This window comes from Rhinopithecus roxellana, chromosome 11 (genome assembly GCF_007565055.1).
Source record: "Rhinopithecus roxellana isolate Shanxi Qingling chromosome 11, ASM756505v1, whole genome shotgun sequence".
Lineage (NCBI taxonomy): Eukaryota > Metazoa > Chordata > Mammalia > Primates > Cercopithecidae > Rhinopithecus > Rhinopithecus roxellana.
The window spans coordinates 89,589,081-89,604,191 of NC_044559.1; the positions used below are offsets into that span (position 1 = coordinate 89,589,081).

A 15,111-nucleotide genomic window follows, 5' to 3' on the forward strand; every position below is an offset into this window, starting at 1 on the left:
TGAGAGTTTTCAAAGTTGATCTCATAGAATTAATGAATAGAATAATGGTTATTGGGGCAGAGAAGAGTAGTGGAGAGGGGAAGATAAAAATAAGTTGATTAAAGGTACAAAAATACAGTTACATAGAAGGAATAAATTCTAGTCTTCTATAACATAGTAGGCTGACTATAGTTAATAATTTATTGTGTATTTTAAAATAGCTATATGAGAAGATTTGGAATGTTTTCAAAACAAAGAAATGATAGATGTTTGAGGAATAGTATATGCCCATTCCCTAATTTGATCAATACACAGTGTACACATGTATAGAAATGTATGTACTCTACAAATGCAATTATTATATGTCATTTAAAAATTAAATATAATGAAAATAAATGTTAAAAATACATAACCAAAGAAGAAGGAAATATAATGTATCAACAACAACAAAACTCGGTTTTGTAATTACAATTGATTGCAATTAATTGAGCATATTTGATGCTGAAGAACTGATACTAGAAATAATTTGAGTATATTTTAAGCTAAAAAAAAAAAAATCTGCCCTAAGAAATAATTAAGCTTCCTTATAATCGCCCATTACCTAGTGTATTAATACTGCTATTGAAAATTCAATTATAATTTAGAAAAAATGGTTGAATAGAGTACAAATTTAACTTTGCCCAAATCAATGTTCTAATGGCAAAGAGCAGTTAGCATGAACTTTTACCATGTCCATTTGTAAGTAACTCACCTGATTAGCAATCTGCCGAGCAAGGACATCCATCCTTGATCCTGATTCTGATATCATTTTCGCTGCATAGATCACATCGGTTGTATGCTTTAGTGGTCCTTTGCCTCTGGGGGGGGGAAAAAAAAGAAATATATATATATATATATATATATATATATATATATATATATATATATACGTTAGCTGTGGTGTTGATGAAAAAATAAATGCTAGCTATGGTGGTTCATGAAAAAATGTATAAATCTATCCATTCATCCATCTGCATATGTAAAAGATTTGCATCCCAAAGAACGGCTATTGGTTTTTTGTTTGTTTTGAGATGGAGTCTCACTCTGTCGCCAAGCTTGAGCGCAGTGGTGCAATCTCAGCTCACTGCAACCTCCGCCTCTCGGGTTCAAGCGATTCTCCAGCCTCTGCCCCTCGAGTAGCTGGGACTACAGACACGTGCCACCATGTCCGGCTAATTTTTGTATTTTTAGTACAGACGGGGTTTCACCATGTTGGCCAGGATGGTCTCGATCTCTTGACCTCTTGATCCGCCCACCTTGGCCTCCCAAAGGGCTGGGACTACAGGCGTGAGCCACCGTGCCTGGCTGGCTGCTGCTTTTAATATTTTTATTTTGAAAAGACCACTATTAGACTCCAGTATTAAATAATTTTTTTAAATGCCAGTCTGTTGTGTTAAGAAATACACCAGAGAAGATGAAGACCTTTTGATCTTCATTCCCAGGTGTTTATTATAGTAAAACTCAACCTAGAGATACCCTTCATAGACCTAGATACCTCAAGACAAACGCATTTTTCTGATTCTAGGGAGAAACATATTATTTTGGATATTATATGTATCCAACAGTTCATTTTTTATCAGCAGTCCGACTTTTAATATTTCACATTTTTTCTGTTGCTATATTTTAGTTATTTTTTAAAAAAAATTATTGATGGTAAAATTCATTCATTTTTATGGGGTACATGTATTATTTTGTTATTTATACAGGCATAGAATGTGTAATGATTAAGTAATGGTATTTAGGGTATCCATCATGTCAAGTATTATTTCTATTTGTTGAAAATATTTGAAGTCTTCTAGCTATTTTGAAATATTCAATACATTGTTTTAAACTATAGTCATCCTACTCTACTATTGAACATTTGAATTGCTCTTTTAACTGTATGTTTGCTCCCATTAACCACCCTCTCTTATCCCCCCAATTCCCAACAAACACCATGCCAAGCCTCAGATAACTATCATTCTACTTTCTGCCTCCACGAGAGCAATGTTCTTAGCTCTCACATATGGAGGAGAACGTGATATTTGTCTAACTTATTTCACTTAGCATAATGTCCTCCAGACTCATCCATGTTGTTGTAAATGTTAGGATTTCATTCTTTTATGGCTGAGTGTTTCATTGTGTGTGTGTGTGTTAATAAAACCACATTTTATTTATCCATTTATTCATTGATGAACACTTAACGTTGATTTCACATCTTTGCTATTGTGAATAATACTACAATAAAAATAAGGGTGCAGGTATCCTTTTGATATGCTGATTTCCTTTTCTTTGGATAAATACTTAGGTGTGAAATTGCTAGATCATACGTTAGTACTACCATTAGTTTTTGCAAAATCTCCATATTGGTTTCCATAAAGGCTGTCCTAGTTAACGGAATTTCCCATCAACAGTGTATAAGAGTTCCCTTTTCAACATACCCTTGCCAGCATCTGTTTTTTTTTTTTTTTCCTTTTAATAAAAGTAATTCTAAATGGGGTAAAATTATGTCTTATTGTAGTTTTGATTTGTGTTTTCATGCTAATTAGTTATGTTGAGCATGTTTTCATATACCTATTGGTCATTTGTCTTCTTTTGAGAAATGTCTATTCATGTCCTTTGCCCGCTTTTTGATGGGATAATTATTATTTTCTCCTGTTGAGTTTAGTTCCATGTATTCTCTGAACTTTAGGCCCTTATTAGATAAACAGTTTGCAAATATTTTTAAATATTAAATATTTAAATAATTCAAATATTAAATATTTTCTACTATTTAACAGCCTGTTTACTCTGTTGATTATTTCTTTTGATGTGCAGAAGCTTTTTAGTTTAATATGGTCCCATTTGCCTATTTTTGTCTTGCCTGTGCTTTTGAGGTCTTAGCAATAAAATCTTCGTCTAGATCAATGTCCTGAAGCATTCCCCCTATGTTTTCTTCAAGTAGTTTTATAATTTTGGATCTTACTTTTAGGTTTTAGCTGATCTTGATTTGATTTTTGTATATGGTGAGAGACAGGGGGCTAGTTTCATTCTTCTGAGTATGATTATCCTGTTTTCCCAGCACCATTTATTGAAGAACCATGCTTTCCCCAGTGTCTGTTCTTCCCAACTTTGTTGAAAATCAGTTAGTTATAAATGTGTGAATTTATTTCTGGGTTCTTTATTCTGTTCCATTGGTTTATGTGTCTATTTTTATGCTCATATAATGCTTTTTTTGGTTATATAGCCTTATGATATGTTTTGAAGCCAGGTAGTATGATGTGTCGTGTCCTTTTTCCTGTTCTTTTCCTCAGTATTGCTTTGGCTATTTGGGGACTTTTGTGGTTCTATTAATACGTAATATTTAGGATTTTTTTTTCTGTTTCTATGAGGAATGTCATTGCTCTTTTGAAAGAATTCCACTGAAAACGTAGATTTCTTTTGGTAGTATGGATATTTTGACAATATTAATTATTCTGATCTATGGGCATGAGATATTTTTTATTTTTTGTGTCTTGTTCAATTTCTTCCACCAGTGTTTTATAGTTTTGCTTGTAGAGGTCGTTCCTTGTTTGGTTAAAATTATTCCTAGGCTTTTTAAATGGGATTGCCTCTTGATTTCTTTTTCACCTTGTTCAGACTGATGTATAAAAATGCTATTGATTTTTGTATGTTGATTTAGTATTCTGCAACTTTCCTTAATTTACCAAATCTAAGAGTGTTTTGGTGGAGTATTTAGGTTTTTCTTAATATAAGATAATTTCATTTCATGGAGGGACAATTTGGCTTCCCTTTTTCCAATTTGGATGCCTTTTCTTTCTTTTTCCTGATTGCTCTGGCTGATAACCTTCAGTACTAGAATCTTGAAGGTGAGTTATAAAAGTGGGCATCCTCATCTTGTTCCAGATCTTGATAGAATGGCTTTCAGCTTTGCCCCAATCAGTATGATGTTAGCTGTGACTTTATAATATATGCCCTTTATTATATTGGGGTACGTTCCTTCTAAATCTAGTTTCTTGAGAGTTTTTATCATGAAAAGATCTTGAATTTTATCAGATGCTTTTACTGAGCCTATTGAGATGATCACATTTTTTAATCTTTCATTCTTTTGATACGATGTATCACATTTATTGATTTGTGTATGTTGAATCATCCTTGCATCCCAAGGATAAATCTCACTTGATTAACATGTATTATCTTTTTGGTGTTCTGTTTGATTCATTTTGCTAGTATTTTGTTGAGGGTTTTTGTGTCTCATTCATCATGGATAGTGACCTGTAGTTTTCTTTCTTTCTTGTATTCTTGTCTGGTTTTGGTATGAGGATAATGCTGCCTCATAAAATGAAATAGGGAGAATTCCCTCCTCTTCAATTTTGTGGAATGGCTTGAGGAAAATCGATGTTAGTTATTCTTTGTAAGTTTGGTAGAATTCAGCAATAAAGGATCCAATTCTAGGCTTCTCTTCATTGGGAGACTTTTTGTTACTGATTCAGTCGATTATGTATTATTGTTCTGTTCAGATTTTCTATTTTTTCCAGACTTGATCTTGGTAGGTTTTGTGATCCCAGGAATTTATTCATTTCCCCTGTGTTTTCCAGTTTGTAAATGTTAACTGTTAATAATAGTGTCTGATGATCTTTTGCATTTCTGTGATGTCAGTTGTAATGGCTCCTTTTACATTTGTAATTTTGTTTATTTGAGGTATTCTCTCTTTTCCTGGTTAGTCTAGATAGCAGGTTATTTAATTTTTGATCTTTTCACAAAACCAACTTGTTGCTTTATTGATATTTTGTTTTTTTTTTTTTTTAGTCTCTGTATCATTTAGTTCTGCTCTGATCTTTATTACTTCTTTGTACTAATTCTGGATTTAGTTTGTTCTTGCTTTCTTAATTCCTTGATGTGTGCAGCATTAGATTGTTTATGTGAAACATTTCTACTTTTTTATTGTAGCAATTTATTGCTATGAACTTCCCTCTTAGCACTGCTTTTGCTCTATCCTATAGGTTTTGGTATATTGTGTTTTTATTTTCATTTTTTCAGAAACTTGTTTGATTTCCTACTTAATTTCTTCATTGACTTGATGGTTGTCTAGGAGATTGTTGTTTAATTTCTATGTATTTGTACAACTTCCAAAATTTCTCTTTTTATTGATTTCTAGTTTTATTTGATTGTGGCATAAGAGGATACTTGGTATGCTATTAACGTTTTAAAAATTTGTTAAGATTTGCTTTGTGGCCTGACATATGGTCAATCCTACAGAATGTCTATGTGCTTATGGGAAAAATGTATATTCTACAACTGTTCAATAAAATGCTCTGTAGATTGGTCTCTTAGTTCAATATGGTCTAAAGTGCAGTTTAAATACAATGTTTCTTTTTAAATTTTCTCTCTAGATAATCTCTCTAATGCTAAGAGTTGAGTGTTGAAGTCTCAATTATTACTGCATTGGAGTACATCTCTCCCTTTTGATGTAATAATATTTCCTTCATATATCTGGATGGTTTCATATTGGGTGCATATGTATTTATAATTTTTATATCCTCTTGCTGGATGTATCCCTTTATCTTTAATATAATGACCTTGTCTCTTTTTTATTGTTTTGACTTAAATATGTTTTTATCAGATATAAATAGAGATACTTATGCTCACTTTTGGTTTCTGTTTGCACAAAATATCTTTTTCAATCCCTTTACTTTCATTCTATGTGTCTTTACAAGTTAAGTGAGTTTCTTGGAGGCAGTAGATAGTTGGGTCATGTAGTCCTTGTTTTTGGTTTTGGTTTTTGTTTTCAAATCCATTCAGCCCATCTCTATCTTTTTTTTTTTTTTAGATGGAGTCTTGTTCTGTCAACCAGGCTGCAGTACAGTGGCACAATCCAGCTCACTGCAACTTCCACCTCCTGGGTTCAAGCGATTCTCCTGCCTCATTCCTGAGTAGCTGGGATTACAGGTATGTGCCACCATGCCCGGCTAATTTTTCTATTTTCAGTAGAGATGGGGTTTCACCACGTTGGCCAGACTGGTCTCGAACTCCTAACCTCGTGATCTGCCTGCCTCAGCCTCCCAAAGTGCTGAGATTAAAGGTCTGAGCCACCACGCTATTTCTTTTAAGAGCAAAATTTAATCCATTTACCTTCAAGGTTATTATTCATGTGTCAGGATTTATTTCTGTCATTTTGTAAATTGTTTTCTGGATGTTTTCCTTTCTTTCTTATTGTTTATCATTAAGGTTTGGTGATTTTCTGTAGTTGTACTATTTGAGTAGTTTCTACATTTGTGTGTTTACCAGTAAGTTTTATACTTTCTTGTGTTTTCATGATAATAGATATCATCTTTGCACTTTCAGATATAAGAACCCTTTAAAGGAGTCATGAAAACACAGGAAAGTAATACATTTCCTCAGTTTTTGCTTGTCTGGGAAAGACTTCATTTCTTTTTTATAGCTGAAGGATCAATTTTGCTGGGTATAGTGTTCTTGATTGACTTTTTTTTGGTTCTTCTCCCCCCAGCTCTCTGAATATATCATCTCGTTCTCTCCTGATGTGTAATTTTTCTGCTGAAAAATCTGCTGTTAGTTTTAATAAGGTTTCCTTTATATTTGACTTAACATCATTCTTTTCCTGTTTTTAGAAATCCTTTCTTTGTATTTGATTTTCAACAATTTGGCTATAACTTGCCTTTAACAAGACCTTTTTAGGTTGAATCTATTTGGGGATCTTTAAGCTTTCTGGATCTGGATGTTCACATCTCTCCTAAGACTTGTAAGTTTCCAAGGATCATTTTACTAAACAGATTTTCTATGACTTTGAACTTCTCTTCAACTTCTGTTTTGAGTTCAAATTCTGGGAATGAATACCTAGAATTTGAAACTTTGGTTACTTTACACAGGATTTGTTACACAGGATTTGTACAATCTTTTTTAATTATTTATTCTATTTTGTCTGACCAAGTTATTTAAAAAATCCTTTATTCCCACTATAAAATTATTTCTTGTGCATAATAAAAGCTGTTGTTGAAGCTCTCACATGAATTTTGTATTTCATTCATTGAATTCTTAGTTCCAGAATTTTTGTTTCTTTTTTATGATACTTATCCCATTGGTAAATTTCTCATTTATGTTCTGAATTGTCTTTTCTAATTTTTTTGTATTCTTTATCTGTGTTCTATTGTATCTCACTGAGCACTGAGCTTTTTAAATATTATTACTCTGTACTCTTTTTTCATCATTTCATTAATTTCTTTTTTATTGTAATATCTTGCTGGACAATGATTGTGTTTCTTTAGATGTGGCATATTTCCTTGACATTTAATGTTTCTTTTGTCCTTTCATTGATATATTTGTATATGGTGTAAGTCACTTCTTTATTTTTTTGGATTGGCTTTTGTAGGGGAAGGTCCTGAAGGTCTATCTGTAGTGTTGCTTTCATAGGGCACTTCAGCTTTGATTCGGGGTGCGTGCAGTAATGTAGCCTCTATGTGATTCATTTGTCTGTAAAGAGCCTCAGTGGTGTCTGTGATTCCCCTCTGTCACTTAGGCTGTGGCTGTTAGTGCAGGCTGTGGTAAGGCTTTGTAGGGGGTGGGAACTGCAGGTGGGTTGGTCCTCAGGCCTCAGTGGTGGGCCAAGCATGCCTGTCTTTGGGAGCCCAGGCAGCGTGCATGGGCACCAAAGTAATTAGGTCTAAGCAGGCTAATTCTTGGACCTCCAGGTGGCTTTCTTGGGTTCTGGTAGTGGCAGTATTGGGTCATGTGGTTCATTAAGCTCCTGGGTAGCATGCACGGCATGAGCAATGACCATAGCTGTGACAGGACAACCCTATGGGCTCACAGATGAAACATGCTTCTGTTAGTGGTGGCTGTGATGAGCTGAGTGGGCCTGCCCTTAGGCCTCTGAAATACTTGCACTGATACCAGTAGTAGTGGGTGGGGCAAGATCATCCCCAGGTCCCTAGGCAATGTGCCCAGGCATGGGGGATGTTGCCAGGCCAGACAAGCCTGTCATTAGGTCCCCTCTGTTGTGCTACTGGTATAGGCTGTGGTCAGCAGGCCAGATGAAACCTGGGCTCCCCTGGTAAAGTGCTGGGTGGTGACCACAATGGCAGCCATGAGCAGGGAGAATCCATCCTCGAGGCACGTGCAAGTACACTGTGGGCCTGTTTCTGGGAATTGGGGTTATTTTCAGTGACAGCAGCCGCAGCCAGTTGGCTCTCAGGCTCTTGGAAATATGTGCTGCAGGGTCCAGAATTGGCGGAAGCAGCAGCAGTGGGGAGAGCCAGTCTTCAGAGCATGCGCAAGCTGAGGATTGCGGAGGAGGCAGAGTTGCTATCAGTAGCAGCAGCCCCAGGCAGGCAAGTTTCAAGTTCTGGGAGCACATGCTTTGGCTCCCTTTGTCCCAGGGGCACTCTGCTTTGCCTGCTACAACACCCATACCCTGGGGTGCAAGATGCTGTGTGTTCTATAGTGCTGAGGACCCTGCTGTTCTGCTGAGTCTAATCACTCTCATGCCACTACAGTCCTGTAAGGGATGTAGGGAGATGTCAGTAGGGTTCTAGGGATGTAGGAATGCAGGGGCTGCTGGGCCCCAGGGAGAGATGAAGTCTGGTTTGGGTCACATTCTCAAAATAACACTGTGCTGCAACTGCTTAGGACTCAGGGTGTGTGTGGGACCCAGCAAGAGCTACCTATGTGGAGCGATGCCATCACACACTATCCAGGTTGCTCCCTGTGGGAGCCTTATGGTCTGCAGGGATCAAGGAACTCTCCTGTGACTAGGGTGGCAGGAGTCTATGATGGAAATGTGGACTGCTGGGGCATTTCCCATTTTCCCACACTGGGGTGACTCTCCAAGCTCCCAGGTGATCCTGACCAAGCTGGCTGCCTTGCTTCCCTGTTTTTTTTTTTTGTTTGTTTGTTTTGCCGCAGGTGTTTCCTGACACTCCTCTGTTGAATTCCAGTGTTCTGTCTTAGACGTTGTATTCAAAGTATGATTGCATTCTTGCTATTTTAGTTTTTCTTTGTGGAGGAGGCAATTGCTGAATGCCTCTAATCAACCATCTTGGAGTCCCTGTTCCAATCTTTCTGTTTTAAATCTGTTTTCACAGTCATTAATTGTGTTTTGTTTTTATCCCATTATCTATTCTCCACAATTGATTCAAACATGGAAAGTCCAAGCCTAAGAAATGTGTAATCTAAGGCCTTCCACATGGAAACACGAATTAAATTTATCTTCTAGTTTGTCTTATAGTGGTTCTCCTGCTTTCAAAGAGGAGTTACCCCAAGACTTACCTAAGTAAATCCATTAATTCTAGCATCACTTAAAAGGAAAATGTTGACAGTATTGCTGAGATAAGTGAAAAAAACAAATCCAGAAAAAAATGAATTAGGTCTTAGGACAATGAAGAAAAAGTACTGAAATGACATACTATCTGTTCATCTAAAATAATCCAGACAAATGTTGGTGAAATATAAAGTCTGGTGCTGCACATTGGTCGATTGGTATACACATCTTGGGTTAGCCAAGAGGATACCACAGTTGGAAGTGGAGAGTGGTGGCCTGGGTCTCTTTACATGATCTTACCCCTCCCACCCTTTGATCTGATCTTGTTTGCTCATTACTAAGTTATGCTATTTAAGCATCATGATTTAAGCATGAGAGAAAGAAAGAAATTTTCCTATAGGGAAAGGATGGGATGTCTAAACTCAGAGAGTACCAGAAAGTCAACAAGGCCTACAAGAACACCATTCATGTATTCTTCCTTACATGGTTTATTTTTGTTCCTCGCAGTTCTCCCTCAATCTGTTTACTTGCTGTTAAGTAAAAGAAAAATGTCTGGGAGTGGCTCATGCCTGTAATCCCAGCATTTTGGGAGGCTGAGATGGGTGGATCACCTGAGGTCGGGAGTTCGAGACCAGCCTGACCAACATGAAAAAACCCCATCTCTATTAAAAATACAAAATTAGTTGGGTATGGTAGTGCTTGCCTGTAATCTCAGCTCCTCGGGAAGCTGAGGCAGGAGAATCGCTTGAACTCGGGAGGCAGAGTTTGCAGTGAGCCGAGATAATGCCATTGCACTCCAGCCTGGGCAACAAGAGTGAAACTCTGTCTCAAAAAAAAAAAAAAAAAAAGGAACTATATCAGAGTAGTTGAGTATAATATAAAGCTGGAGTCATGTTATCTTGGTTCCTAATGCCACAGAATAAAAGTTGAGTTGATTTCAGGATTCTGCAAGGTAGGAAAAAAGCAAGAAGTACGCTTTTAAGTTTTGGAAAAATTTTCCATTTGTTTCCTGAGTGAGTGACCATTTTGATACAAGAACATTTCTGTGAGAAAAATCCATACTGTTTTTGACACGTTACTGGGAATGGGTAGTAAACACCTATATAATTGGATCCTTTCACCAAGAACTCGTTTCTTTAAAGATGTGCAACTGGACTGAAATATGATAAGGGGATATTTTTCTATCTTCTCTTTTTTGAAAAAAATAAATGAATGATTATCTGAATGAATGTAGCTGTTCCATCCATTTAAAACCACTTCTCTCTATATTTCCTAATTCTCTACTGAGTCTTACCACACTGAATTTCAGGACTTTAATTATTAGATTTCTCTTCCTTGTCCCTAGCAGAGAATAGGGCCCTGAAGAAACAACTCACTAAAGCAATTGTTTTGATGCTTCAAAGGAAAGAGGGATAGTGAGGAGGGGGAAAAAGGAATAAACTAGCTAGAGTGAGAAAAGAAAAATTCTGAGAGACCAAAATGCAGTTGCTAAAGAAAAGACAGGGAGTGAAAACAATCTTGGTGCATATCTTATTTATGCCTTGAACCGACCTTGAGAATAGACGCCCTAATATTAAATCCAATAAGATGTGTTATTAGAAGAAAGTCTTTGTTCACTAAGAAGAATAGCACTATGTAGTGATAAAAGACAGAGTTGATTCATGCAAAGCTAAATGATCAAAGAACTCTATACCTGAAAATCTGAACCTAAAATACTTGTGCCCTGTAAGCCAAAAAAGGCCCTTTCATTGCCCTTTTTCCCATGGTGCTTCTCAAAATCATTATTAGCAAGTTTCCCTGTAAAAATGAAACAGCATGTCTAACACAATGGAAACCTCGTCTCATAGATGGTTATCATCACACGTTTTCTCTGAATCTGCTGACAAAGTTTGCTTCGAAATAAAATAAAATCAACATCAATCATTACAATATTTGAGTTGCTCTTATCAAATTTACTTTACACATCAGGCAGGACTAGATGTTATGTACGTGGTTATGTTCAAGAAAGGTATTGCATTTCATTATTTCAATGCATCTCTAGAGAAAGTTAAACTTAAATAAAACTGTCTACGCTCCTGAAAGGCAATGCATCAATTTTCAAGGTCTTAAACAATGGACAAAGGTTGTTTCTAAGGAGAGCAGCTAAGTCTCTCATAGCTTAAATGATAGACAGTGTTATATCTAAAGAGCAGCTAAAGTACCCTTCCCCTCAAAATAGTAGGTTTCCCTGTTTCAAAACCCTGGACTGATGAAAGAGAAATTACCTCTAGTTTCAAATGCATACCTTGTTAGGAGACCACTATCTTAAACACATGTAGAACCTAAAAGTAATGATAATACGGTATGCCAAACTACAATTATTCTCTTCCTCATGTTCTTAATTAAATGTATTGCCTGGCAAGCTTCCTACTGAATGCCAAACAAAATACTCATTTTACAAATGAGTCTATATCATGCCAAACTTCGAGAGGATTCTACAATTACTGAAACTGTGATAAATTTTTAAAATTCTCAGCCTGAAATGTACTATGTAATGAATTGGGAAATATATTCAAAGGTTGTTTGCTGCCTTCATTTTCTTTTTTTTTTTTTTTTTTTTTTTTTTGAGACGGAGTCTCGCTCTGTCGCCCGGGCTGGAGTGCAGTGGCCGGATCTCAGCTCACTGCAAGCTCCGCCTCCCAGGTTTACGCCATTCTCCTGCCTCAGCCTCCCAAGTAGCTGGGACTACAGACGCCCGCCACCTCGCCCGGCTGGTTTTTTTGTAATTTTTAGTAGAGACGGGGTTTCACCGTGTTAGCCAGGATGGTCTCGATCTCCTGACCTCGTGATCCGCCCGTCTCGGCCTCCCAAAGTGCTGGGATTACAGGCTTGAGCCACCGCGCCCGGCCTGCTGCCTTCATTTTCATAATGGGTTCTTGGGATCTCCTGTCAGCAAATAGCATCTTAAATTACTGTGTTGGATCCTACAGAAAAAGACCTAGAGGAGAAAGGGTTAGAGATCAAAAATATTTTAAAGAAATCAGATGTCAGAAGTCTTTAATAAACAGTGGTTACAATCATAATCCAAAAAAATAAAATAAAAAGCAGATCAAGTTCTGAAGTAGAGGGCCTGCCACATGCAACTAGCTGAGGTAGTGCATATGTTAATTAGCCATTCAATTTTTATACATACTTCAAAACATCATCTTGTACACAATAAATATATACATTTTGTCAATTAAAGAAAGTAAAATGTAATAAAGATAATTTTAAAACATTATGGGTTAGAAAGTATAATGAAAAAGGCTACATAACCCAGTGATGGTAATACCATAGACATTTTATTAAGATAAGTGAAAGGAATATATTTGAAACTTAATTTATTGGCTTGGCATAAACCTGCCAGCCATTTCTGACACTGCCCCATCCTTGACTCTCTTTCCTATCCCTGACCTCATCTCATTTCCGGCTTTCATCTCCTCCCTCCTTTCTCTTTTGATTAAAATGAGAAATAAGAAGATGGTAAAGGTGATCAGAAACAGGTCAATTAACTAGGGCTATGGTTTAAAAACAAAAAATACCAAATGTTTTCATAGAGTTATTTTGTCTTTTTAGGGATAGTGAATATCTATGAAATGATTTGGTAGTTTCTGCTATTGTGCGAAAACAAAACAGAAAGCTTAATTATATTATCTATATTTTTAGTCCCTAAATCTTTGATAACATAATAGTATTAAAGACCAAAAACTTTCTCCTTAATCCTTTTTTCCTTTGATATTTTTATAGAATAAGTCCCATAACATAGTGGTTCACTTTATAAATGAAAACAATAATAGCATATATTTTCTTCTGGAATTAAGAGTTAGCACATTTAGCATTTTCTGCTTGCCAAACACTATTCTATACACACGTTAATTTTACCAGTATAATAATCCCTACGTTCATAGTTACTCTTGTGCTTGTTTTGCAGATGAGCAAACTGACAGAGAAGTTAAACATAGCTTGACCAAGTTTCACAGCTAGTAAATATTGGAGATGGGATTTGAACTCAGGGAATGTGCCTACAGAGTCCACTTTCAACAAGTATGCTATGTTGCCTCCCATAAAACACATCGAGTTAAAAATTAAAATATTAGAATATCACCTTAGCCATTGATGGACATTACCATTAATGCAACAGATTGAAGACCAGGGTTAAATATAGGTGATGGGTAGCTGGGAGGTCCACCCACAATGACCTTCTCAAACATAGCAGCCTCAAGGAATACAGCCTAAATCTCTGTCCCAGTAAAATAAAATATATATATATATACTACATTGCATAGATTTCAGGGGTCATGACAAGTGGTTGAAATGTCCCCAGTAGCCTACAGTCCTGGGGTTTCTTTTTTGAGATATTATTACTTCTTTCTGTTTCTTATTCCCATTACCTTTCTTCCCTCTCTCCTTCTCCCTGGGTTCTGAACACTACACTCAAACTCAGCCATTCCATGTGCCTTGCTACATGGGAGATTGCACTTTGATGTTTATTTATAATATAACAAATGGAACTTTTATCTGAGAGTCTTAGCTTTAGACACAATCGTTTTATTTCTAACATTCAAATTTAATGCTGCAATAAAGTAGATTGAAATGAATACAGACTTGAAAAATAAATTTTGTCTGCATCCCAGGACTGCCACTGATTAGCCATGTAGTCTTCAGTAGGTGACTTTCCTGGTCTGAGCTTATTTTCTGTTCATTAAAGTAAAATTGTGGCATTTGTCACACGGTAAGGAATAGAAAATCAAGTGTTTTACACAACATTTGGCACATAGTAGATGTTCATCGAATGTCATTTTTTCTTTCCTTTTCCTTTTACAAATAATTATATTTTATAAAAATCTACTTTTTCATTTTATTTACTTATTTTTTTACTGTTCTTAAGGTACATCAGCACCTTTTCACTTTTTTTTTGATTCCAAAATTACAGTACTTGCCAGATAACACCAATGAATGGATTATATTGGGGTCCTTTTTACGCCTGCTGACAGTAGTACTTTGCAGAGCCTTATCCATACATTCTTTCACAAAGAGAAAAGGAATATAAAATATACACACACATAAACCCTCCCTCTGTGTAGTTGTTATTGTTTAAAGTTGTTATTTAACTCCTATTACAGAATTTATTTACTCTTAGTGACAGATATTTGTGGTAGTATAACTTCCTAGGATTAAATAAATCAACTCTACAAGAATAGAGCTAAATTATAAGAGTAGGCAGTTCTACTACCAGAATTCCCTTACTTGTAATTCTGTATTAGATAAAAAGGAAAAAAAAGTAATTATCATGGAAGCAACCAAAAATGATGAGTTGAAAAGAGATATAGACTCAACCAAGGACATACTGTTCTTCTACTATTCAAACATGAAACTTTAATTAGGCAAATTTCTCCCTCTGGCTGTTACTTTCTCTTGTAAAGTGTCATTCTAAAGTTTTGAGGACCCCATAAAAGTTCTCGGAAAATCAGCTAATGAATAATCAGCTACCAATCATGTTGAGTAATTAGTATCCTGAAGAATTTTTGGGATTCAAGTCTAAAAAATGTATTGCTCCATGAAAGAGGGAAAATGTTTGTCTGACATTGTATATATTTGTCTCATTTGTTTCTCTTGTTTCATATTATTCAGATTAGCCTAACTGCTATTATAATATCAAGACATCTTAGTAGCTCAGCACAATACAGTTTATTCCACTCTCAATCATAGTTGCTGCGGATTGTGGGGTGGTGGGCTATGTACCACGTAGTTGTTCAAGGACCCAGGTACCTTCTATCTACAAGATATCCTGTCCCCTAAGGCTGCAGAGCCCTCTGCAGGGAGTCATTGCATCCAGATATCCA

At 36.1% G+C, this 15,111-nt stretch overlaps 1 protein-coding gene across 3 annotated transcripts in view; it reads right to left on the reverse strand.

The window, feature by feature from the left end:
• The window catches only part of CTNNA3 (catenin alpha 3), a 1,783,100-nt gene that overhangs the window by 69,845 nt on the left and 1,698,144 nt on the right, over positions 1 to 15,111 (reverse strand). For all 3 annotated transcript variants that reach the window (XM_030941008.1, XM_030941007.1, XM_030941009.1), the window contains exon 16: positions 731 to 836. In XM_030941008.1, coding sequence (XP_030796868.1) covers positions 731 to 836 — 106 coding nt within the window. The remainder of the gene's footprint in view (positions 1 to 730; positions 837 to 15,111) is intronic.